The sequence below is a fragment of the Eleginops maclovinus genome, chromosome 17 (assembly GCF_036324505.1).
Source record: "Eleginops maclovinus isolate JMC-PN-2008 ecotype Puerto Natales chromosome 17, JC_Emac_rtc_rv5, whole genome shotgun sequence".
Classification (NCBI taxonomy): Eukaryota; Metazoa; Chordata; class Actinopteri; order Perciformes; family Eleginopidae; genus Eleginops; species Eleginops maclovinus.
In genome coordinates, this window is record NC_086365.1 from 14,925,409 (window position 1) to 14,950,779 (window position 25,371).

Genomic DNA, 25,371 nt, shown 5'->3' on the forward strand with positions numbered 1-25,371 from the left:
GCAGAGTGTCGAACAGCTGAGAGAAGGGTCTCATGCATTCCTTGGATTCCTCCAGGCCCTCCTTCCCCTCCGTATCAGAGTCAGAAAGGCTCTTTGTGCTCAGAGACTCTTCACATGATGGAGCCAACAGCTGCTGCTTCCTGCTACTAGTTTTTCTGCCAGTCAGACTGTCTGCCGCTCGGCTCCTATTTCTTCGCCCCAAAAAAGCTGAGAGAGGAGTCAATAATGAGGATTTATGGCTTGACTTGGTGTGGAAGTCACAAGGGAGCATCTGGACTCGATGCTTAGGTCTGAAAATGGCATCACTAACCGATTCGTTCAGTCTTCAGAATGAACATTTCCGACTTTTCCAAGGAGCTTTATTGGCATGAGCGTATAAATAACAGCATTGCCAAAGCGTGATACAAAGAAATGTTTATTTTGGACACAGAGATATGATTGAATAACTTGACTAATGTCATTTTCTCTTTTGCTTTTGCAGGAACCCAGCACAAAGCGTGTCCGTCCTCTCGGCAGGGTGACGTCGCTAGCCAATCTCATCTCTCCGGTGAAGACTGGGGCCGTCCGGCGCTTCGGCCAAACCATCCAGGTAAGCAGAAGTAGAAAAAAAGGGAGCTCCTTGGGACACCTCTTCACCTTCTGCATGTCAAACTTGGCTTCCACTTGTCTGACGTCCTGGGTCTTCCTCTTTTTCCGATCTGCAGGCCTCTTTCCGGGGCGATGGCAAGTCGCCGGGCGTTCCCCAGAAGCCTTGCAGCAAGGCGGCGGCCCCAACACCGCCCAAGAGGAGGAACAGCATGCTGTGGTCGGAGACGCTCGATGTCCACCAGAAGGGAACTTTCTCCACCAAAGAAATTAAGCGGCAGGAGGTGAGAATCAGCACCGAGACATGAACTGTAGAAGATGAATGAGCGTCAGAGATCCAGACAGTGGTGAACCCGCTCCTACCTTCACATAGCCCTGTAGTATTTGTGTCAAACAGTCTAAATGAGGCCAAAAAAGCTGATTTCCCAGTCTGTGCGGGGTTCACATTCACCTGAGAAGCTAACAAACTAGCGCCTAAACACCCACTTGTCCTGCACATGTCAGACATCTTAGCCAACTGTCAGAAACTATAAACTTTGTATGGCTTTAAAGAGGAAGAAGGAGAGTCATAATGACCTCATTCATTGGCACCAATGCAGTTTTACATTTAGTCTATCAGTCGCTGTAATGTAATGACATCTTGATTTATGTGCTTTTCTTAAAAACTATCTTTCTGTGCTCCCCGTCCTCAGGCCATATTTGAGCTGTCTCGTGGAGAACAGGACCTGATCGAGGACCTCCAGCTTGCACGCAAGGTTTGTCCTTTTACACTGCAGAGAGAGTACACATAAAACAAACAGATTAAATCAAAGTCTGGCAGGCCTTCCACACAGCCCAGGCAGCAGCTATTAAAAGACGAGGAGTTATTCCTCTGTATATTCTCTTGTAGCCTTAACTGCCCTTCACAAGCTATTTTTAGCCTTTTGGGATGTTTGTGTTTGACGTTTCGGCTCTCCTCCCGTACACAGGCGTACCACGACCCGATGCTGAAGCTCTCCATTATGTCTGAGGAGGAGCTCAATCACATCTTCGGAAACCTGGACGCCTACATCCCTCTGCATGAGGATCTCCTGGTGCTCCTGTCTAAAGCCACAAAGCAGGATGGGACTGTGGGACAGATCGGACAGATTGTAGTCGACTGGGTAAGACAAAAGAACATTTAATCATGCATTGCCGTTGCATGTAATCCGTTAGAAAGACAGCCTTATTAAGTCTGTCATCTCCCCTCCAGCTGCCACGGCTTAACGCCTACAAGGACTACTGCAGCAACCAGCTGGCCGCCAAGGCGCTGCTGGACCAGAAGAAACAGGACCGCCGGGTTCAGGACTTCCTGCAGCGCTGCATCGAGTCACCATTCAGCAGGAAGTTGGACCTGTGGAGCTTCCTGGACATCCCGCGCTCTCGCCTGGTCAAATACCCTCTTCTGCTCAAAGAAATACTGAGACACACTCCAGCAGAACATCCCGACGCCGCCAGCCTCGAGGAAGCGGTACGTCTACATCTCAGATTTGATTAATGCAGGACCTTTTCTTAATGGAGGGAAATTTAGCAACAGAATAAGAGAAAGTAGATACCAAATATTCATATTTTGACTCCTTGTTTTACAGATCACCATCATGCAAGGTGTGCTGTCCGACATCAACATGAAGAAGGGAGAGTCCGAGTGCAAGTATTACATCGACAAGCTGGAGTATCTGGACGACCGGCAGAAGGACCCTCTCATCGAGCAGTGCAAGAGCCTGCTGTGTCACGGGGAGCTGAGAAACAAGAGCGGCACGGTGAGCAGAACACACATCATCTTCTTCTCCACTCTTCATCACAAGATTCATACCACACATAAAAGGCCATCAGATTCTAATTTCTCGCCCTTTTTTTGGTCTCCTTCCAGAAGCTGCACGTTTTCCTGTTCACCGAGATGCTGGTCCTGACCCGACCCGTCACCAGGAACGAACGCCAGTGTTTCCAGGTCTACCGTCAGCCGATCCCGGTGCACGATCTGGTGCTGGAGGACCTGCAGGACGGAGATGTAAGGATGGGCGGATCCTTCAGAGGCGCTTTCAGCAACGCAGACAAAGGTGAGGTTCTTACTTGTGTCCTGCAAAGAGTTTATAGCCGTTAATGTAGAAAATGCAATGAGAATTAAAGCAGTTAGCTAACTCCACTTTTTCTACCACCACAGCTAAGAACATTTTCCGAGTGCGCTCCCAAGACCCGAGCCAGGCGCAGTCGCACACCCTGCAAGTCAACGACGTCTTCCACAAGCAGCAGTGGTTGAATTGCCTCCGCAGCGCTATTTCCGTCCACCGGCCGCTCAACGAGCCCTCAACGCCGTTGCCGCCTGCCAGCGTCGCACGCTTCAAGCGTCGTCCCTCCTCCATCTCCGCCATCGTACACATGGAGGAAACGAACGAGAACTGCCCGCAGCGGATGTCCCAATCCGCCCCCTGCTCGCCTAGCAACAGCACAACCCCCAGCCCCAGCACGACTTCCCCTTCCTCCCACTCCTCGTTGTCATCTTTGTCGACGACGTCATCCTCCTCGCCTCTTTCCTCATCCACAACGAACAAATCCAAAAAGGACAAGAAGTCTCTCTGTTCTTTAGGGAAGAGAAAAGAGACTATGGTGTGAAGCGAGGAGATGAAACACGGACTCCTGGGTGGACATTTTGTTCTTTTTGTTTGTTAAAAGGCAACGTGGAGAAGTGTGGGACTTGTATTTATGTGTTTGTGTGTGTATTATTACAACAGTGTTCTGTGTTACTGTCCTCTTCGGCAGCTATTTACCTTACCCCTCCATCCAAGTGCACCCAAGTATTGTGGAGAGGTGCACGGCTTCCACCGGTTTGAAAAAAAAGGGAAGCAAACACACACTTCACACATATACCTGTGTGTGTCGTGAGTGTGTTGATTTCTTGAAGATAGAGGTGGTGCATTCAATCTTGTTTACTTTTAATTTGATATTTAAACATTATTTTAGACCTTTTTTGGGGGGGCTAATGAAAGTTTTACATTTTTTTATTCTAAAATTTATCGTAGTATTTTTTTAGGTATCATAAAGCAGCACTGTTTAAACTTTTAGGGGAAGTTAATTGAAGATTTGAGCATGTTAATTAGGCATAAAGGAGGATCATCCCTCCAAATGATGGGATGTACTACACAAAGACACAAAATTATCTGTTGAATTCTGATTAATCAGAAAACATGTCTTATTTTTATACATTCCTTTAATGACAGATGTTAAGGACCTGGACACTTATTTTTATTTTTCTGCATATATATACCGCCATCAGAGGCATTTATTTAAATCCAGAGACGGATTCAATCTCTGTTCGAACAAATATCAGTGAACAAATAGTGGTAGCAAATCATCTTTATGTCAAATCATGTCGGGGAAGAGATGAGGAGTTTTGTTTTGAAACAAAATTTTGAACTGAGCCATGTTGGTTTTCAAAAAGCTGACTTTTCAAAATGAAACAGATCACTTTTGAGTGTACAGTAGCATCTTGCATGGAGATTTCTTTGTGAACACTACAGTAGAAGGATGTATTTACCTGTCCTAAGGAAATGGACAGATTATAAGTAAAAGACTGGTTAGAAATGGAAATAAGAGAATGTCGTTGAAGGCTTGAAGGGAAAAGAGAACACATGAATAAAGAAGACTGAAGATGGTCAGAGCAAGATATTAAACTTCCTGTTGGAGGGATACCTTGCTCAGAAAGATAAAACGTGGTTGAAATAATACCAGTGAAGTTTGAAAAAAGTACGTAGGGGAAGGGAGAGAAAAGAGAAGGTTTTTGGATGTGTGCTAAAGCTGAGAAGAAGAGAATAAGTTAAAGAAAAGAGCAACTTGCTTTGCTACTAACTGTATGTATTCTAAGAACAATAAAGATCTGTGTAAGATTTGCAACGGAACTTCTGGTTTCACGTCTTCATGTTTTTGTCTCGTATAATATATTTTTTCACATGAACATTGACATAGTCTGACGTTTAGACCTGAAGCTTGAGCCGTTAGCCGCTTAGCTTAGCTCGGAAAAACAACTGAGCAGAGAGAATATGCTTAGTAACACAATTCATGCTCTGTCCTGTGAAGCTCACTAATAACATGTATTATGTCATTTGTTTACTGCAGTTTAAAGACAAGCAGTGGATCTACCTGCAGTCTCTACTTGTTTATCCTTTTACGTTTTGGATTAGCTAGCATTGGATTAGCTCGTTTCCCTGCTAACTCTCTTTAGCATGAAGGATCCCTTAATCGTCCCACAGAGGGGAATTTTTACATTTTGCATTTGACCCTTCCTAGTGTTAGGAGCAGTGGGCTGCCATGTGTGCGGCGCCCGGGGAGCCTTGCTCAGGGACACCACGGTAGCACTTGGTCTTTCGTGGACTTGAACTGGTGACCTTCCAGTCCCTATGGACTTTGCTACCACCCCCTTAGATTGAGTTGATAGGCTTTTATGGCTCACGGTTTTTATGTTAAACTAAATGCAGATTTATCTGAAACTCTCAGCCAGAAAGCAAATAAGTGTTTCCCGAAAATGTCCCTAAAAAGGAGATAGCCTTTGATTTATGACCGTGCTTAACTAACTAAACAATTTGGTGCCAAGAGAAACACTTCCAGAACAGGATTTTGTTTTTCTAACTGTTCAACATGTTTGTTTTTAGACAGTCTTTATTCAAAGAAAAGCTCCACTCAGTCAGGTCTGCTATTTTCATTTGGATGACGTTCCTAACGGTCCAAAGGAGCCTCTTAGACGCTTTAATTATTAAGAATACAGATCGGGTTTGAAGGATTTAAAGTGGGAATGTTTGTGTGTAGCTGTGATGATTCGAGTAGGCCTTAGACTGAAAGATACAGCCTCATTTTAGCCATCACTGAGCTTTTGAATTGTGCTGTTGCTAGGCACATTTCCATCCCTTTTAATTTGTCTCCTGGCAGAACCAAGTGAAAGGTCTCGAGTCTGACTCTACGCACACTCATTTACTTTAATGGAAGTTGAACATGGTCCAGTAATATTATAAGTAGGTGAAATGGGAGCTGCTGAGTTCCTGGGCAGTGAAGCAGCTCCACATTTTTATTATCTAACCGTTCAAAATGAAGTTAATGATGATTGCACAATGTGATAGCTGCAGGATAATGACACCATCGTTTCCAACATTTCAAGGTTATTGAAAGTCCTTCAAGTATTATAATGCTGACTATTTGAGGATAATTTCATCCGTTTATTTGACAAATTGGGCTTGATTGTCCTTATTTTGTATACTATACTTTTTAGTGTTTTCTGAAATGTTTAAACTACCACAGCCTGACCTATCTCTCTCTCTCTCTCTCTCTCTCTCTCTCTCTCTCTCTCTCTCTCTCTCTCTCTCTCTCGCTCTCTCTCTCTCTCTCTCTCTCTCTCTCCAGAAACGTCTCTCTCTCTCTTTATCTCTCTCTCTCTCTCCAGAAAGGTCTCTCTCAGCAGTCCATTGATTGCCAATCTGTGAGAGGGATTATTGACGGACACAGACAGCTGAGCCTCCTGGCAGTGATCCGTCATCAACACATCTTTGACACCTATTTGTCTCCCACCAGTCAAACAAAAAACTCCACTCAAACACACCCCGACAGCTTCAGGATCTGACCTGCCCCCGAGTCACTATGAGGCATCAGAGAGAGGAAGCAGAAACTTCCCTTACTGGTCTGACTCTTTTACCATAATGTGGAAGTGACCTTATTCTGGATATTTGCCAGGGTCACAATGAGATGAGGTGGCAGGATTCACTTTTCTTTATTTTAAGGAATAAAGTCTTTGTGTCAAGTAAAAAAAGATGTTCCCTCACACTGAAACTTGGCAAGGGGCCTTTTTTAAATCAGTAGATTGTTTGAAGTAAATCAAACACCCACTATGAGCACTTTAATAGCCTTTTTTGAATCATTAGGGCCTTTAGAAATGCAGCAATAGCTGAATCCAGAGTTATTTTCAAAGGAAATGAGTGTCTTGTTGCTCTATGGATGCAGAAGATCTTCATGTATGCATATACCTGGAAAACAGTACGTTTATTGGAAAGATAATGACTTAGTTTTGACTAGAAAACGAATACTATGAACTACAGACAAAATGAGCGACACACAAGGACAGTTTTGATCAAAATGGTCGGTAAAACATCCTCTGCACTCTGCAGCATATTTAAATGAGCACAACTACACATCATCTCTTGTTGTAGAGCCTCTGTTGGACACGTGGGCGATGAATTCATTCACATGGCTCATGCATGGTAAAAAGGCCACACATCCACACACAGATAATATAACAGAGGGATTGTTTAGGTAGACAAGAGCTAGCTTACTTTGTTTGCAATAGCACTTCTTGAAAGCGCTTTAAGGAGTCAAAAAGACTGGACCCTTTTCCCATTTACCACAGTAAAAGCCCCAACATGTCAATCCTCGTCACTTTTCAATTTTTAATTATCATCTTCTCATTTCTTAGCCGTGGAGCTGTGTTGCTTCTTTGTCTTCTCATGTTTCTGTTTCACATAAACATCCCTTTCTTAATCAGTTAGATGCTAGGAGGCACTGGAAACTCCCTGGATATGAAACTTAAGGATCAGTTTACCAAATTAACACCCACTAACAAAACAAACTCAACATGAAATCGGACCAGCAGTAGCGCTCGGGGGCATCTTCTGAAGACTGGAGGTCACACAGGTTCACAGCACTCCTCCATCCAAACCTCGACTCCATGTTTATGTCAAAATACACTCGGTTGTGCTTGTCCTGACGGAGCAGCATCTTGTTCAGTCATCACTCACACGCCGTCGAAAGGATCTGTCAGCTCAATGTTCTGTTCTCTCTGACAAATATCACTTTGTCTCATGGATTTCCTTTTGCCCCAGGAGACGACCTGCAAGTGTGGGAAACAAGACGACAATTAATGCCTCTGTAATATAGTTGTGTATTTCAAAATGAGGATGTTTTACACAAGGGTTTTATCTCATAAACCGCAGTGTTGTTCACTACTGTAATATGTTTTGCAGAAGGGCTTCCGAGGAGAAGTTGTATCGCGCTAATGTTAGCAAACCATGCTTAATACATTACTGCATCACAATGACTCCTTTTTTCACCTTTTCTACGCTGCAAACATCAGCTAACGAGCCTTTGTCTGCAATGTGCACGCTCCAGTTGAAGAAAAATGTGAAACTAATGTTAACAAGTGCATGTGATGCTCAGCAAAATGTGGTTCATCCTCCAAGATATTGCTTTCTGTGTCAGGCCTTCTTTAATTTCCTCCTAAAGAGGCCCAGAGAGGATTTGAGGGTCTAAACACTGACCGCTATCTCTGAGCTCACTGGAATTTTGCTTGGATGTCAGTAATGCCAAACTTTTCCCTAGTCTTTGGGAGTGAGTCATCTCTCTTTATGTTATGATGTTGGCTAAGTAAAGCGCTTCAGAAAACCTGCCAATAGTTGTATAATAACTCCCAAACAAAGGGTAATACAGCGCCTTAAGATGCATTTCTCCCTGAGTGAGAGCACTTGCAGGTTATATCTGGAAAGAATGCTTCACTTTGATTTCTCTCAGCCTATTAAACAGGAATCTGCTCCACATGTCAGGCATCCACTCACAGGTTAAGTCTAAAATAGTAACCTGGCATCCTCTCTCTGCTTGCCTCACCGAACTGACTCACCCCTTCAGGTATGAATGCTTTGTTTTAAAATCTGTCATCGGATTGTTTACTGTTCTCTTAAAAGAGATTAGCTGAGCGAAAACCCAAGCTCTCTGCTCCACATGAAACCAGAGAACGTCAGATTAACTCAGATTGGATTGAGAGTGTATCACTGACTGCTCCACAACCCATAAAAGGTCCTGCAATTTTTCCGAGTCTGCAGCAGGAGCCACACTTCATTTCCCATGTGAGACGCTCCGACAACTTCCTGGCTCCATGGTTTGGTACAGTTTGATTCCAATTAATATTCCTCCTCTGGGACTCACAGCAGCAACATTCCCAGGTAATTATCTGGTTATGAAACTCATCCATGCACAGGAGACCAAATTCCTTGGAAATAGTTGGACCTTTTACCACATGGGTGCCATTCAGTATAAGGTACCATTATACTTTTAAGCATTTTTAATATTCAGATAGCGTGATCACACTCTAATTACAGGTTACCCTTTACAGCACGTTGGCAGGACCTGCTTCTTGACTCACCGAGGTGAGGACAGACGTTTACCTCACCGTCAAGATATGATGTCAGAACATGCGTGTTCATACTTCATAGAAAAGCTGGATTTGCAAAGTGATTTGTGTGTGACAGTTGCATCAACATATTATACTTAAACATTGGTTTGGCAAGAATTGCTTATCTGATACAAATCTCCCTCATTGTGCCATAGTTTATAGGACTGTAATAAATTGGCTTCACTTGTTTGATACCCATTTCTTTTACTCATTTTTGTTTCCTTTGAGCATACGCCAAACATAACATGCACTTATAAGGGTTTACATTAAGATTTTAGACTTTTAGATGATGTAACATACACCGAATGTGGTTGTTTAATCAGATTAAATTGTGATTTCTCTGATATAAATCAAAAAGGGCAGAGTTTATAATCATATTGCATCGAAACAAGGCCTCCAGAGTATTTGAGAAGACTGTTAGGAGCTGTAACATCAGTGAAAAAGTTAAGGAAAGCAGAGTCAGACAGAAGGGGATCCAGTGTTTAAAATCTACCATCTGTCACGCTTTTAAAAAACACAATTCCACAGTCAAAACATATAGAGGTACAAGTGGAAAACCCAGAGTTGAATTAACAGATGCATGCGTGATATATCGAGTCTCAAGACCACACAGATCTGCGTCTGAACGACAGGAGGAGATCTGCAAGATTGTTCCCCCCCAGAGGCATTTCCTCCAAGCTGTGTGGTCTCCCCATCCACCAAAAAAAAAAGACTGGGATCTTTAATCAAAACAGAGGCTGATTATCATAATTATGAGCGAAGTTCACTGCTGATCCCTCTGCCTGATCTCTCCCAACAGTGCTTTCCAAACTGGTGTTAGAAGTTCAGGGAGAGAGGACGGAGAGTCAACTTGAGACAGAGGGATCCGTGTCAAGTGAAATCCTGCCCTCCAGGTTTCATGTTGCCTTTGTTACTTCAACACCTGCAGCTCCACATCCCTCTCTTCCTCGTAACTGCAGAGGATTAATGCCGGGGTAGACCGGTCAGAGGATGTAATATCCAGCTACTGAAGTCAAACTGACATTTGGATTAACCTCATTGTTTGTGTAAGGAAACTATAACTAAAGAGCCAATTTTAAGTGGGGAAAACCATTTATGGATATCAAATGTCATGAAAAAACGACATTTTTTAAAATTGTTTGTTTCTAATTAAGTTAAGCCTTGTCTTGTTTTTTGCTGCTGCAGTTTAAAAAATGTCCCAGTTTGGGATCAATAAAGTATTTATCTTATCTTATCTTAGTTGTCAGGGCTGGAGAGCACAGTAGATAGGACCCAAGTGCAGAAGACTTTCAATACAAGTCCTTTATTGTCAATTAACCCAGAAATCACAGAGGCAAAACAAGGCCAAAAACACAAAACCAAAACCCTCTCTCTCTAAATACTTTCAACATCAAGACTCAGACAACCTCTGAAGAAGAAACCAAAACTGAAATGCACACAACATTAATCACAAGAACAAGACACAGGTGGGAAGGGAAGAGAAACACCAGGGGAACAAAGAGACAGGAAGTAACAACACTTTTCAAAAATAAACAGGAGCACAAAGACAGGAATCACTTTTAAATGATTAAGTATTGAATAATATTCCCATAGTCGGACCAAAAAGCCACTTAGTTAAGTAGTATTCTCGTCCATTTCCAACACACATCATAATCTGAGGTCACAGATCCTGTGAGCATGTGAAGGCCTGGAGAAAAAACATGGAAAATGTGTTGGAGGCCCGACCATCCCACTCCTCAGCTCATAACAGAGTTCCTGTTAGACAAAACAGAGCAGCGCCAGAGAAGCAGGAACATTGTGGTGCTGTAATCCCATGATCCTCTGCTCTCCACCCACAGCTGATGCTAACGCAGTGTGGACATGGATCCATTAAGAGACAATGTGAAGGCCAGAGTCAGACACATATCAGCCTATACAATGAAATGAACAGAAAATGGAATAAAAAGCAAAGAAAATTATGTTTATTGACGGCCATTTTTTCATTTCATAAATAGACAGTAAAAATAATAGTCTGATCTTTTAAATAGACAGTAAAAATAAAGACCACAGAGGTATTTCCTGCTCTTCCTCCCAAGTTAAATGAGGTGGCTATGAGTGTTAAACTCTTTCTAGACTTTGACATCAAAGCGAGCCTGTCCTTAAAGTAATGATGCCCACAGATCCTCCATTAAACCAGGTGACATATTATCCCGAATGACCCCACAGCGGGGAAAAATAATCCCCTGTGTCCTTAGCCTCTCTGTGAATGTTCAATATGTCAGATTTCCAGACTGTTTTGCCCAGACAGGCTTAGTAGAGTCCAAGTCAGCATCAAGGGACCATTAACGAAGGACATGCCAGAGTCACTTGGGGGCATGTAGAGAAGTTTGCACAGGGACAAACGGGAATTCTTGGGAATGTCGTTAAATTACAAATGCCAGTGTTATGGCTATTTCTTCAGTGACGTTCACAGCAGATGTTTCGAAAACATCAAGACCTGTAAAAGTGAACAGAACACATTCAGCAGAACCTATTATGAATGTAATTTGTGGGAAAAAGTATTATTTCCCATCATGTCTGACTGACATAACAGTTATAATTCCCATCAAGTCAAGACTTTTTTCCTCCAGATCCTAAGAACTGGATCTCTTTTCACCCTCCGTCTGAAACCAGAGCCCAGTCTGCACCAATTGCTCTGTTGTTATTGGTCAACCTGCTTGGAGATGTCCCGCCCCCTTAGCCTATCACGTACAATTTGTTGGAGCACTAACCAAAAGAAGTGTGAGTGTTACAAAGTGATGTCATTATGTTCCAGAACTTTGAGATTTAAGCCTTTGAAGACCATTTACATGCACAGAAAACTATATAACACACTACAGGAAAGGGAAAACCCCCAAAAAGCACAATAGGGCCTCTTCAAAGTGCCTTGTTATCAGGAGACTCAGGTAATCAAACAGAGGAATGTCTTTCAATTGTAAGGCGCAGTTCAGTGTGCCACATCATGCAGTTGAAATGCAGCATCTTGAAAGGGAAACCAATCCAGCCCTGACATACATTATATCGTTATCAAAAGACAAAAAAAGAGCCCATTTGGAGAAATGATTCTGCTCGGATCACTTCAGGTATTTACCAGAGACCTGTGGCACTGATCCTCACTTAACAAGTTTAATTTGGACCCAAAGCAACACAAAGTACAGAGTTTTTCTCAAATTGGTTTGTACAGTCAAAGCTTCTCCGAGCAGCGTGGGAAACCCTGCTGAAGGCTGTGACTAAATGCCTCAAATTCAGATGCAAAATACCACCTGTCATTCTGCCGCTTGTGAAAGCACTGATTGGAAAAATGATGTGTGACACTTTGTCTCTGAAAAACCTCCCACTCATACCAGAGAAGCAGCTCCACCTTTAATGTGATGTATCTCATCAGCAGTGAGAAAATCACATCAATCGTCAGGGCGTGGAGAGAAACCACGGTAAGAACTGGTAGTAATTACGCTGCATAACATATTTACAGCTTTGTGTTGTTTGTTACTTGAGCATGTAGAGGCATGACAGGACCTCTAAATTAAAAGGCATCAGGGAGGCCTGGTGGTTAAACTATTATTCAACCACACATGCCAGGCGTGTCCTTGAGCCAGACATTCACCTGGAGAATCAAATATGTTGCCACAGATGCAGAAAGATTGGATTCATAACACCTCGCGCCACACCGCAGGGGGTGAAGTCATACTGTTTGTTTGAGAAGGGTTTTGAGGGGACAATAAAGGGAAGATTATATGTGCAAGTAGTTATTGAATGTGTGGTTGAATTAAAAGCAAATAGGGTTAGGGTTATCAGTCCGTCTGCTGGATATTGTGGTGGAAATATCTCATCGAAATAATGATTCAAGTCAAGAAATTGGCTTTGAATATTAAATGATGCAAACATTACAGAGCAACATGTTTACTGCAAGAGTATGCACAGAAGGGTGACAAAAGCACCCCACAGTTTTCTTGATTGCCACAGGAGCTTTGACGACTCTCCTCACCTGCTCTAACTGCAGGTTAAAGTGCTCCAGGCTTTCAATGTTAACATGCTCTATATATTCTAGATGAAACGTGTCTTAGCATGCAGCGTTGGGAAGCAACAGCTGATTCCGTGTTTCTGACCTCACCTGAGTCGAGGGTCTGATGCGTGTCAGCCTCCTGCCCTCCACCTGGATCTCCTTCACCACGCCCGCCATATTATTTGAGTCCATTACTCATCATCGGTGCTTGATTACTCACACCTTTGCTCTATTTCCGCCGTCAAGAACATCCCTGTCAAGTGTTGATACCTGCAGCCCTTTAGATTTGCCTGTTCAATTAAAGGTGAGAATAGAGTTGCATGTTGGGACAGTTTGAGGAGCCTGTGGCAGTCAGGGTGAGATTAGTTGTTCTAATCTACAGCCTTAATTACAACATCCAAACTACTGTGAGCTGTGTTATAATGTTGCATTTATCAGATTCTCTAAAGTGTTAATGGTCAAAAATGTGAAATGTAGTACATTTACTTTATTATTGTCATGTATCGTTCATTCTTGCACAGAAACACATCTTAAAATGATTAGAAACATGTTGTTAGACCTCAGTAGCATCTTGCTCTATTTACCAGCTCAAAACATAATAGTTACATCTAACAGCTAACAGACAGCTAACAGTTATCGTCTTATATCTAACATTTAATAGCTTACATCTAACAGCTAATCTCTAACAGCTAACGGACCATCTAACAGCCAACAGAGCTAACATGTAACGGCTAACAGCTAACAGACAGCTAACATCTTACAGCTAACGGCTAACAGCTAACGGCTAACAGCTAACATCTTACAGCTAACAGCTTACTTTAACAGCCAACATCTAACCGCTAACAGCTAACAGACAGCTAACAACATCTTACAGCTAACGGCTAACAGCTAACGGCTAACAGCTAACAGACAGCTAACAACATCTTACAGCTAACAGCTAACATCTGACAGCTAATATTTAGTTAAAGCTAAGTTGAACTAGCTCTCCTACATATGTCTTCACACATTTATTGTTCTTAATGTCATTTTAAAACCCATTGTTGTGGATGAAAGCTGTGAGCAAAAACTCCTGTGTGACTGCTGCTGTAAAACAAATGATCTGAATGGGCTCAATATCTCAATACTGTTCATACCAGTCAGCTAAAAAAGGCCTTGCTCAACACCAATCCTAAGCTCTGAGGGATCAGGACATCACCAGTAAAGATCACATTTATTTTACACACTTTACTGCAGAGGCATTCCTATAAATACAATTAAAAGTCAATGCAGAGGTTTGTCAACAAAAGAACAGAAGGTGTTGGTGATCAGTCAGGACCGGAGCTATCACTCAAACACACTCCACTCCCACAGCTGTAGAGGATCCTGCATGAAGGTGAGCACGTACAGCTGAAACATTTCCAGAATGAGGTGTGACAATTTGTTTTTGTACAGCCTGTACGCACCTTTATAGGGCTATAGAGCTCCTGCGGTCACGTGACTTTTGGTTGGGAGCCACCATTTTGGCAGTCAACATGACCACCGGTGCCAGTGTTTTCTTACCGAGCGAGTATACTTCTCATTTTAATTCAAGTGAAATTCGGCTTTATAGTACAAAATTAGAGAGATTAAATATAAGCGACCCATATAATTCACCCGGTGTGCTTTTCAAGAGCATAACCTCCTGCTCTGAAGACGATGTACCCGACTTGCGCTACGCAGACATCCACAGCTATCTTGTAAGCTTTCCATCAGTGTACTCAGGAGACTCCCTCAGAGCGTACAAAAGCTTGGAGGCTTACAAATGGTGTCAGTCCGGCTTCGTAAACAACATTCAACTGTGGAGTCTTACATCCAAAAACTTCGGCATCATCACTGCAAGGGTAAGTATTAAATTATTCCAGTTTGATAGGCAGTGTCACGTTAGCATTGTTTGTTTATTAGCTTGGCTAGCTACGGAAGTGTCACGTTAGCATGTTTTTTAGCTTGGATAGCTACTGCAGTGCATCTGTAACTTGCTAGTTTGTATTTTTGATCGTACTCAACCAAAGTGGCTGGCGTTTTTTACCTTTATTTATCTGTTTTGGAATTTCATATAGGTTAATCACTCCCAAAGGCTTAATGAAAGTCAACTAAAGCCATCTCTGGAGATGGAAGGTAATCGAAAATTGAGGGGATAAAATCCGGACTCAACGGATTATCACTCTTTCTCCCTACAAAATAAGAAGGAATATTTCAACACGGGTTTGTTTACCACTAGCTTGCTACAAGCTAACTTGCTAACTGGCTAGGCTGCGCCAGAGCCACACTTGTTGAGTTAAAAAGGGACATCACAGTGTCCGTTAGCTATAATAACTGGGTGCTACTTCTTAAATTAAACTAATTAAATTTAATTAAACTGACCAGAAACTTTTTGTAGCATTGTACTGTATTCCTTCACCCACCTGATATGAAGTGATCACTGCATAAGCGAAAGCCAACGGCCTGGGGGTCCCATCTTTCAGTCTTTTTCTGAAGGCTCCTGGCTCTTTTAATCGCTCCAATCCACTTCTCCCTCCTCTCCGCGTCTTTAGGAATGCGATAATACGATACACCTTTCTTTTTCCCACGCCTATTTGTGCAACCTGGTGCACAGCAGTTATCCACCATCCTTGACAGTCTGCCAGTGCCTGTCAATTTACTGCCGCGATGACTGCCAAAATGGCTGCCCCTGTCGTATCTCGTCACGTGACCAGCATATATGACATCATCTGCAGGAGCTCTATTACACACCCAGGGAGAATATGGCACACCTACTGTAACCTCACCTTTGAATGGCAGTTTAAAAACGAGGCCCACATTAAGAACATATCTGGTTCAGGTGTGAACTTTATCCCTCTACACAAAGCATTACGAAAGAGTCATCACCTTAGTATGAAATAGAGAGAGGGAAAGAGTTTACCTGGTTTTCATTGCAATGAGGTTACCCTAGTTTAAGTGACTAAGAATGAATCCACAATGAGAACATGCTGATGTTAGGCATGTGTAATGTTGACCATACTCACTATCTTAGTGTATTCGGTAAGCATGGCAACATCTCCATCAGTAATACATCAAATGACTGTCGGGGGTGTAATAATTGTAAGGCAAACATTGTGTACAAAATTCAAACAATTATTTAAATATAAAATATAAAAAGTTTGAATTGTTTTAAGTTTTAAATATGTAATAAATATCCTTAAATATGAAGGATTATCTTATACCACTAGCCGGTTAACTGCATCAAGGCAGATGTTGTGATATTATTATCCTTATTTTTATTTGCATTATTAATTATAATTACTACTGTTATTAATATGACTAATTATTATTATTATATATGGTGAGGAACTGTTTCTCAGGTGTCTTTCCAATCAGATTCAGTCTTGAAAATCATTTTTGAAAATGAGTTTATCCAACCGAGTTCCTGTTGATGTCTGCATGAAGCAACGTTCTGTCAGGCTGAACATTTCTGCCTGAGGGTGTTGTTTCTGCTTCTGTTCCTGCAGAGGTTTACATCACAGAGCAGTTCAAAGAGTGTGTGAGGACGAACTGACTAACCCTGCTCGGCCTGCACCTCCAACACCTGGCTCAGGTTGTGTCTTAGATCCGAAGCCTCTTTCTGTGTCGCTGGACGTTTTTCTCGGACAGGTTTGAACAACGTGTCCTTTGTCTTCCAGCAGATACCTCATCCTCTCTGAAGTGACAGAACAGGTGACGAGTTAAGTAGTAGGAAGAGTAAAAAAGCCTGAGATTAACTTGAAAGATAAAGAGGCATCCTGTGGGGCAACAGATGTATCTAAATGATGAGCTAAAGGTTAGAAAAGCAGAAGAAAGAGACTTCAAAGACATGAAATGACCCAATAACGGATGAATTCATGTGATCTCCAGTTTAAAATCTGCTCAAAGATTGTAGAAACCCTATGAATCAACAAACCATAATTAACATTATCTATGACCCCTTTTTCCTGAAAAGAGAACATTAATTGAATAAGGTTGGACTCTTATGTGCAGCAGTAAATCCCTAAATGAAATCATAGGGCAAATGTTCTTTAGAGGGTCTCGATCACATCATCTTCAGTGAATTTAATAGCATGTTAAATGTCTTTCTGTGTCTTAATATGTGTCCTTATGGTGTGCAAGAGTAAGTATTATCCTATCATATTGATTACCCTCTCAAGCGGAATTTTTACAAGTTTCCCAACCCCTAACTGTGTCACAGTGTTCATCTTCATTGTGCTGCTACTGTCCTGCCAGTAACAGCTGAGGCTTTAGGAAATGATTGACAGCTGATAGAGTTAGAGATGAGCTCATCAGATAGACTGTTGTAAAGTCTAACAGATAGAGTCCACTTGGTTGTTTTCAATCCAGACTTTGAAACCGTAATGGATCTGTCATGCGTCACATCATGGGTTAAACTGAACCCATGATGTGACTAAGTTAGAGGTCTATCCCTGTTCAAAAAAAACAACACATTGATGAAGTTATCATAGCAGTTTTAGTGTTGTATATGAAGCCCGATTTGGTTTTTGTGCATGTAAATGGTCTGCAAAAGCTAAAATCCCAAAATTCCCTCCAGAATAACACTCGCTTTTTTGGCCAGTGCTCCGACACATTGTACGTGATAGGCTAAGGGGCGGGACATCTCTAAGCGGTTGACCAAAGCCGGCCAGCTAACCAATCAGAGCAGACTGGGCTCTGGTGTCAGACAGAGGGTGAAAAGAGGTGCTGCAGAGACAGTATGAGAAAAATAAAAAGCATGGAGACAGGAAGAAATACTCTTATGGACCTAATCATTTGCATAATACGTATTGAATTGCTGACTTTTCAGACTTTTGGGTGCTGAAAATGCTTGGGGGAAATAATCCTATGCCGTCTCCACTCCAATCTAACTTTACAAATGTTCTGTGCAGTTAATTATTTTTCAGGATCAAGTTACAAAGAAGCCTCAGTACTTAAATACCTAATCAGATATCTGTTCACCCATCTAAGTGGCCCAAAATGTCACAGTCCAGTACCAGGAAAACATAATGCAAACATTAAGTCAGAAGGTCTGGTTTAACTGAGCCAACTTGGCAAACATCGAACGGAAACATTGCAAACTGCGAGTTCCTCATCAGAGTAATGACAGTGACCTCTGGGTTACACCAAACAACATAATGTGCTCATTAATAAACTGTCCAGAGGAGGTAAAGACTCTGTTCACGGGAGCCTGGAGGATGCTTATAAAACTCGGAGAGGAAAACAGCAATGAAAGGTTAGGCATGTAACGTCTCTGCCTGCAGTTTGCTCCGATGCACACCATGTTGTTTTTCATTAAGTGCTCGTTAGATGAAGTCATGGCTGATGGATGTTATTATCTTTAATTATTAGAAGGTAGTCATTGTTCATTTCCTCTCGGGTTTACAGCAGAAAGTTGGCAGCATTGCTCTGACTTTGGGTTTAGGGAGGAGAGTGTTGTGGAAAAAAATAAATACTATAAAAACAAAAAATACTGTAAATAAGGTCATGCAGAATTTGCAAATCGTGTGAGCAACTAAAGGTGAAGCATAAAGCAAATAAAACATTAATTAGTTGATGCATTTCACCAGTTATCGCTGTGGAAAAAGTCATTTATTTTGCTCAATTTTTAGTAATTTACTTAAAGAAGCCAACATATATTCATAACCTCTTCTAGTTACATACGCTTCTATGTTGCATGACTTACTGATTATATTTACTTGCCATTTTACATTAAATGAGCTTTTAGGGTGAGCCTACAGCACAGAAATCTTGCAAAAATGTTTAAAGGATTGGTTTGGGTAAACTATACTCCTATACATTGTTTTGTTTTTCCCTTGAATTTGTTGGGGATAACTCGTGTAATTGGGAGCAGTCAGACTGGTTTCAAATCAATATTAAATAAAATAGAGCGAACACAAATTGGTTTATTCAGAAGTCCATTACGCTGCTTCACTAATAAGCAGGATCCTAGCTAACTGGGTTACTCGGTATACTGGGTTCTTGGAATGAAAAAGAGTGAATGAACTCGATCAGGCTTTTAAATTAAAAGATATATGTATTCGGAGGTAGAAAGTGCTTTTTCTTTTACTCCCCTCAAACCCTTGCAGTGACTCTGAGTAGCTTCAGTTACCGCCTGCTCTCAGGTGTCTTCAGATCCCATGACAGCCACTGAGAGGTGAGAGATCCGGGTCAACAGAAGTGTGTGTCTGAAACACCGATCAATTCTGCAACCAGAGAGAACCACTCGGATATCCAGAACAACACTGACTGCACAAAAGAATATGTTACACTGATTGTTTGACATGCGATACTATGACTTTTTTAATAAATGGCCTTTTTCTCAATTTTTTGACATACTTTACTTTGATTTGAATTTTTTTGAAAGAGTATATCACAATTCTTTTTTTCCCCACATATTTTACAATTTCTTTGCACATTTTTCGTCACAACAGTGTTTTAATTTATTTCTTGATATACTATAACATCAGTTTTTCCAGACTTTTTAAACACACTGTCCTTTGATTCTTTTTTATAATTATATACATTTTTGACGTAATATTCTATGACTTTCAAACATTTCTTTACAACATATTATACCGTGACTTTCGTTATCTTTGAACAGAAAATACAACGACTTTTTTCATGATTTTTCCACAAACTATAATTTATTTAAATGTTCCTCTTTTAAATTATTTCTGTGCATGTGAGTTGCTTTAAAACAGAAAGTCTCCACTCGGATGGCCCTTTATGAAACACGTAGACGACACCTGCACGATCGCTGATGTGTCAACAGAGTCATGGTGGTCTGATATTTTTACTCCGCTGATTCTCTGAGAAAGTGAGCAATAAGCGCGTGGGAACTTTTCTCAGAAATCAGAAGGTCATCAGCTGCTTGGATATAAACAATAAAATGTCACACCAGTTAACTCTTCACTGTCCAATTAATGGGGATTGTTTATGCCATAAGCAGCTGAAGTCGTGCAATAAAAACTTTGATTACCAGTAAATGTTTCTGTTCCTTATAAAGCATTACATTGGTTGCATCTTACAGAAAAACCTTATATCAGACTGACCAATTCAAGGCATGTTTACTGACCTCATGAAGCCGTCTTGCTAGCTTACACACACTCACTTTCAACCTTAGTTACTTTGTAAAAAGGTAATATTGTCACCCTTATATCAAACTCAATATGAAGCTAAATACTGGTTCACCCTGTGCACGTGTTATCAAGACTATAACACACAAAATATTAAGTTTTCATTTGTTTTGATGACACACATGTACTGTGTCTGAGGATCATAATGACAGCATAGCCTTAAGAAGGACTGAGACACAAGGAGTCACAAGAAGGGCACAGTCGTCCTATCACGAGATAAGATTAACACCTCTATCAGCACAGAGAACAGAACAGTCACAGCGCTGTACCGGATCAGAGTCCCGTGTCCCAGTGTCCTTCTCTCTGTACTCTGATGGCCTGTGCTAGGAGTCAGGAAGGGGACAATGCTGAAGCTAACAGCTCAGTGTGACTGAAAGAAAAAAGATAGGAGCCTGGTGAGGCGCAGCGGTGTCATTGCACTTCTGCCTGCATTTGATCTCGTATATGTGTCAATAAGCACTTTGAAATGTCTTTGTGTCTGAAATGTGCTTTATAAATAATCTTAACCTTTGAGCTAAAGGCTAGCATCAACAACATTGTCATGGAAACATGCTGGTGCTAAGCATGCCTGGATTTGCTAATTAGCACAAAATACTGATGGAAAGTTGTTGAGATCATTTCTTTAAAACCTCAAGTATAAACCTGGTGGTGGCGTTAGTGGAAAACTTGTGAGATCACTAACACTCTGAATTGATCCTCTGGGAGCCACACATTTCTTCACCAAATAGACAGGAGCCTTGTGATGCTGTACTTAGGCACAGTGGTGCTTAGAGCTAAAGGCTAGCATCAGCATGCTAACATTCTCATTGAAAAATACTGATGCTAAGCATGCCTCTGTTTGCTAATTAGCACAAAAAACGGATTGAAAGTTGTTGAGGTATTTCTCCGAAAACTACAAGTATAAACCTGGTGGTTGTTGCGCTGGTACCTCTGGGAACCATGAATGTCTACCAAATTTTCATGGCAACAGGTGTTGATATATTACAAATATTTCACAAAAAAGGTTGTGTTTGTGCTAGACAAAAAGTCAGAGGATCACCAAATGAAGTAGGATTCATCCTCTGGGATCCATGAACATCCTACAAGATTTGGTCCAACTCGGTTTAACTTGAGTTTTAGAGAGTTGTTAACCTCGTCATTGTGATGCAATAAAGCTGAAAGCCTTCCACTTAAAAGCAATGCTTGTCTGCATATCTTCACTGTCCTTGTTGTGGTGTCAGAAAAACCGGTTAATGGAGTTCAATAATCCCGTTAGAGAGCTCATGTCTTACACAAACAACGTCTCCATTGTCCGGTTCGTCTCGCCACGAGTTCAGATATTGCTGATAATGAGCTTGTTGTTAAACTGCGGTGAAGATGTGGAAGACAAAACTTCAGACGTGACAATGAGGGCCCAGTGTGGGGACAAGACAGTCAAAACAAGGAAGCAAAAAGCCCACATGCAGAGGGGTTTGTCAGGCCAGATCAAGATATGACACCACGAGTCGATGCAATTATGAATTACAGACTTCATTAGTTGTGCATGAAGCAGAATACTACCATTACATCTGGAGCTTTACACCACTTTCCAAACCTCTCCTGAAACAGCTGCTGGATCCGTCACTCCCTCCTTCTCTCCTCTTAGACATAACGAGGCAGCACAGGAAGCCTTGATTAAAGCACTTCCTGTCTGAGTGGCTTCGGAAGATCAAGGCGCTCGGGCAGGTATAACTTTACCCCACCGTCGCCTCATCGACCCCCCAGCGAATACGGCCTGAATTAGAGAAGCGACTGCTGGGGAGGTGTGTTGATTACAGAACAGAGTGCAGGGATGCATGTGGTGTAGAGTGTGTGTGTGTGTGTGTGTGTGTGTGTGTGTGTGTGTGTGTGTGTGTGTGTGTGTGTGTGTGTGTGTGTGTGTGTGTGTGTGTGTGTGTGTGTGTGTGTGTGTGTGTGTGTGTGTGTGTGTGTGTGTGTGTGTTCAATGTAGATAAGACTCATGAGAAGACACCACTTTGTGACACTACCATTCACTACCACTAGTGATGTCATTATGTTTCGGAAGTAAACAATTGAGGCGTTTGCAGACCATTTACATGCACTAAAACCTCTACAGGAAAGGGAAAGCCTAAAAGGATAATAGGGCCCCTTTAACACACCATTACATGTGTCTGGAAAGTCACAATGTGAAGTGAGAGCTCTCCTGCAGCGCTGGTGTTTTTATCCTCCATTCATGACTCACTCCAAAGCCAAAATGCGGCCAAGGCAAACATTGGTTTCACTTGAGAGCAAAGGTTCACAGAGAGCTCCAAAACCCAGTGCCTTCCACATCGTCATTCAAATGTTATTTATTATTTACTAATTAAACTGACCACAGGCGGTTTGTGGTTTGGTGATTAACTCTGGAGGAGTAGTTGGGTTGCCGGGTAGAAATGCTGTTTTGTTTTGTTCGTCAAATGTGAATAACACCAAATATAAAACTCCCAGTAGTTATATTTCTATTTGTTTTTAAAACAATCAACTAATTTCAAGTGTAATATGTGCAAGAACTTATTCCTTCCTGTTTCAAGCTACAAAAAAGTTATCATATGGGGAAAAAACAAGTAATTTTTTAGAAAAAAAGCTTTGAAATATTACAAATAAAGGTAACTGTATAGTGTTTATTGTGAAAAATGCATTAAAAATGAACCCAATTTATACTTTTACCTCAATATTAATACTATATATGATGACTTTTCTTGAAATATTGGGACTTTTCTTGGGAATAATGTGAAGAAATGTGTTTTTGCTGACTTAACATTGCGCAATTGTCGCCCAATGAGTCTAATTCTAATAATGGTTTGGCAGTGTGACCGCTGACAACAACATGTATTCGCAGCTATTTCCATCCTGTATAATCACCTCATTATTTTGGAAGAGTAGCAGAAACACCCCTCCTCTACACACACCTCCTCTCACCTCATCTGCTGATAATAGCATCCCAAATGGCAGATTTAAAAAGCGGCTTACATCACACCGACATCTCTTTTTGTCTTTCCACTTGTGTGGTGTTCTACAGTTGCTTAACACACACACCGACACACACACGCCCACACACAATAACAATCTGCATGAGCTCATTGTTTATAAATGGACACATTGTGCAGTGTCGCCTCTGTGTCACCAGGCAGGATATGTCCCCCCCCTCGCTGGTTTCTGTCTCTTATCCTCCCATCATTTCGCTGTCTGCCACTTAACAAACGACCCGCTGCTGCTTTTTGTTTTGCCGCTGTCTCTGCAGGTTACCCATCAGCCTCCCTGTGACTTTTGGGCACAGATACAGTACGACGAGTCTAGGAGGAGATGATGTGACACAAAGGAAGTGTCCTTGTCACCTGCGATCATCTGACGAGACAAAGACAACCGGTACGACAAGGTACACGTGTGTTCAGACTGATAAAAAGAGAGCAGCGAAACCCAGGAATCATGGAGGTGGAAACCTGATAAAGAGGAGACACTGGAGGTTCAGTTTGTTTGTAGGAGAGCCTGAGTAACAACCTGCGGCGTTGACAATGAAATATACTCGGGAGGTGCATTATGGGAAGTGAAGGATTTATCCATTTGTGAAAGTCACCTATAAAATGTCAGGATATTTCGGCCTCTGTCCCTTTGATTTTGACATTTATTCATGGGGTTCCTTATAAAACTGTTCCTTATAAATAGCCCCTTAAAAAGCCAGAGAGAATCTGAATACATTCTCAATAAATAAAGTTAATATTTGCACCACAAATAAATTAAAAAGCATGTTTTTGAGTAAATAAAAAGAACAGCAAGTCATGTGACTTACGAATGTACAGTGTCTTCGATCAGATGGTCACTTCCTGCAGTGTGTGCACATGAGTAGCATACACAGTGAAAGCATTACCTGAGGGAAGGGGCTGTCCTCACCCTGTGGGAACTGAATGTGCCGGGGGATCGTACACGGCCATCACCCAGGAATTCCAGGTCTGGCAGTCGTCAGGAGAAATCCCGTCCTGCAGGTCCAGAGGTGAGCGGTCTGCCATTAATCTGCGGCTCCTGAAGGTTAATTTCTCCCCCGCTCCGCTTCAATCCTCTCAAGCTCGCATTTCATCTCTTCGGCAGGACGTCACGTTGAGTGGTTTCTGTTGAATCCTGTTAAAGATTTTCAAGTGCCTAAGATAAACATTTTAGCTGCTAATGCATGTTCACTACTCAAGATGCAAGATATGATCTACTCACCAGGTGCAGGCAGTGGTGTAAAATAACTCAAGTACTGTACTTAAGAGAGGTACTTGTACTTTACTTGAGTATTAGTTACTTTGTACTTCTACTTCACTACAATTCAGGTAAATCAGGTACTTTTACTCCCCTGCATTTATTTAAAACCTTAAGATACTTCGCAGATTTGGGTTAACGATGTCAAATCTGCATAATGAGTACTTTTCCTTTTACTCCTTTAAGTTTATTTGGATGTCAATAAGTATTCCTATTTTTACTTTTAATTAAGTACAAGATGTGAGTACTTCTTCCACCCTAAAAATTAGTAGGGAAACGGCCGTGGACGTGGTTGTGGTTTTAAACAACGATGAGAGCTACTACAATGCCCGAGAAGTCCGAATGTACCCAGCAGGTTTTTCAAAGTAAGGCGAGCTGAGGTCACACTGAGGAATCATATACAGTAGATTAAAGTGTGTGTGTCAGTGTGTGTGTCGGGCTGCCTTTCATCTGAATCCTGCTGGGTGACAAGCCGCAGGCAGTCTGAGAGGAGAGCAACAGCTGCTGTAGTGATCAGGAGATTTACTTTTCCACACACATACACACACACACACACACACACACACACACACACACACACACACACACACACACACACACACACACACACACACACACACAGAGCTGCTCACTGTGTTTTCATTGTAACCCCATTGAGGTTACACATTCCCAACATTACATTAGTTATGTACACACTGTCAGCGCTTACAAAGTAAACATTATCACATTGCTGCGACAAAGCTGGAATACTCATCAGTGTCATGTGGAGCATACCTACATTTTTCATGAAATGGTTTCACCAAACATACATATTTAAAACAAGCTGTGGATGCAAACTACTCAACGATTTGCTGCAGCTATTTTATTTGTATTCTCACAACTGAGTTGAATTCTTGATTCTGATTGGTCAATTTGAACATTCCAGAGGTCTGCTATTGATTGATAGTTGCCAAGGATAACAGACCGTCGCTAAGGATAACAGACCATTGCTAAGGAGGACGCACTGATTGAGGAACTACAGTATTTTAGGTACAGATGATTTAACGTCAGCTGTGGAAGTAAACACTAAAGGGAGCAACAGAAGAAGACATACAGGATGTAACGACTAAAGGGAACAGCAGAAGAAGACAGACAGGAAGTAA

The 25,371-nt window shown here is 41.7% G+C and overlaps 1 protein-coding gene across 2 annotated transcripts in view; it reads left to right on the forward strand.

Moving 5' to 3' along the window:
* net1 (neuroepithelial cell transforming 1) overlaps window positions 1-4,496 on the forward strand; it is a 29,754-nt gene extending 25,258 nt beyond the window's left edge. For both annotated transcript variants that reach the window (XM_063905163.1, XM_063905164.1), the window contains 8 exons: window positions 482-589; window positions 705-869; window positions 1,278-1,340; window positions 1,554-1,727; window positions 1,817-2,074; window positions 2,193-2,363; window positions 2,474-2,660; window positions 2,765-4,496. In XM_063905163.1, the coding sequence (XP_063761233.1) occupies window positions 482-589; window positions 705-869; window positions 1,278-1,340; window positions 1,554-1,727; window positions 1,817-2,074; window positions 2,193-2,363; window positions 2,474-2,660; window positions 2,765-3,213 (1,575 nt within the window). In that variant the 3' untranslated portion in view covers window positions 3,214-4,496. The remainder of the gene's footprint in view (window positions 1-481; window positions 590-704; window positions 870-1,277; window positions 1,341-1,553; window positions 1,728-1,816; window positions 2,075-2,192; window positions 2,364-2,473; window positions 2,661-2,764) is intronic.
* The last annotated feature ends 20,875 nt before the right edge of the window (window positions 4,497-25,371 follow it).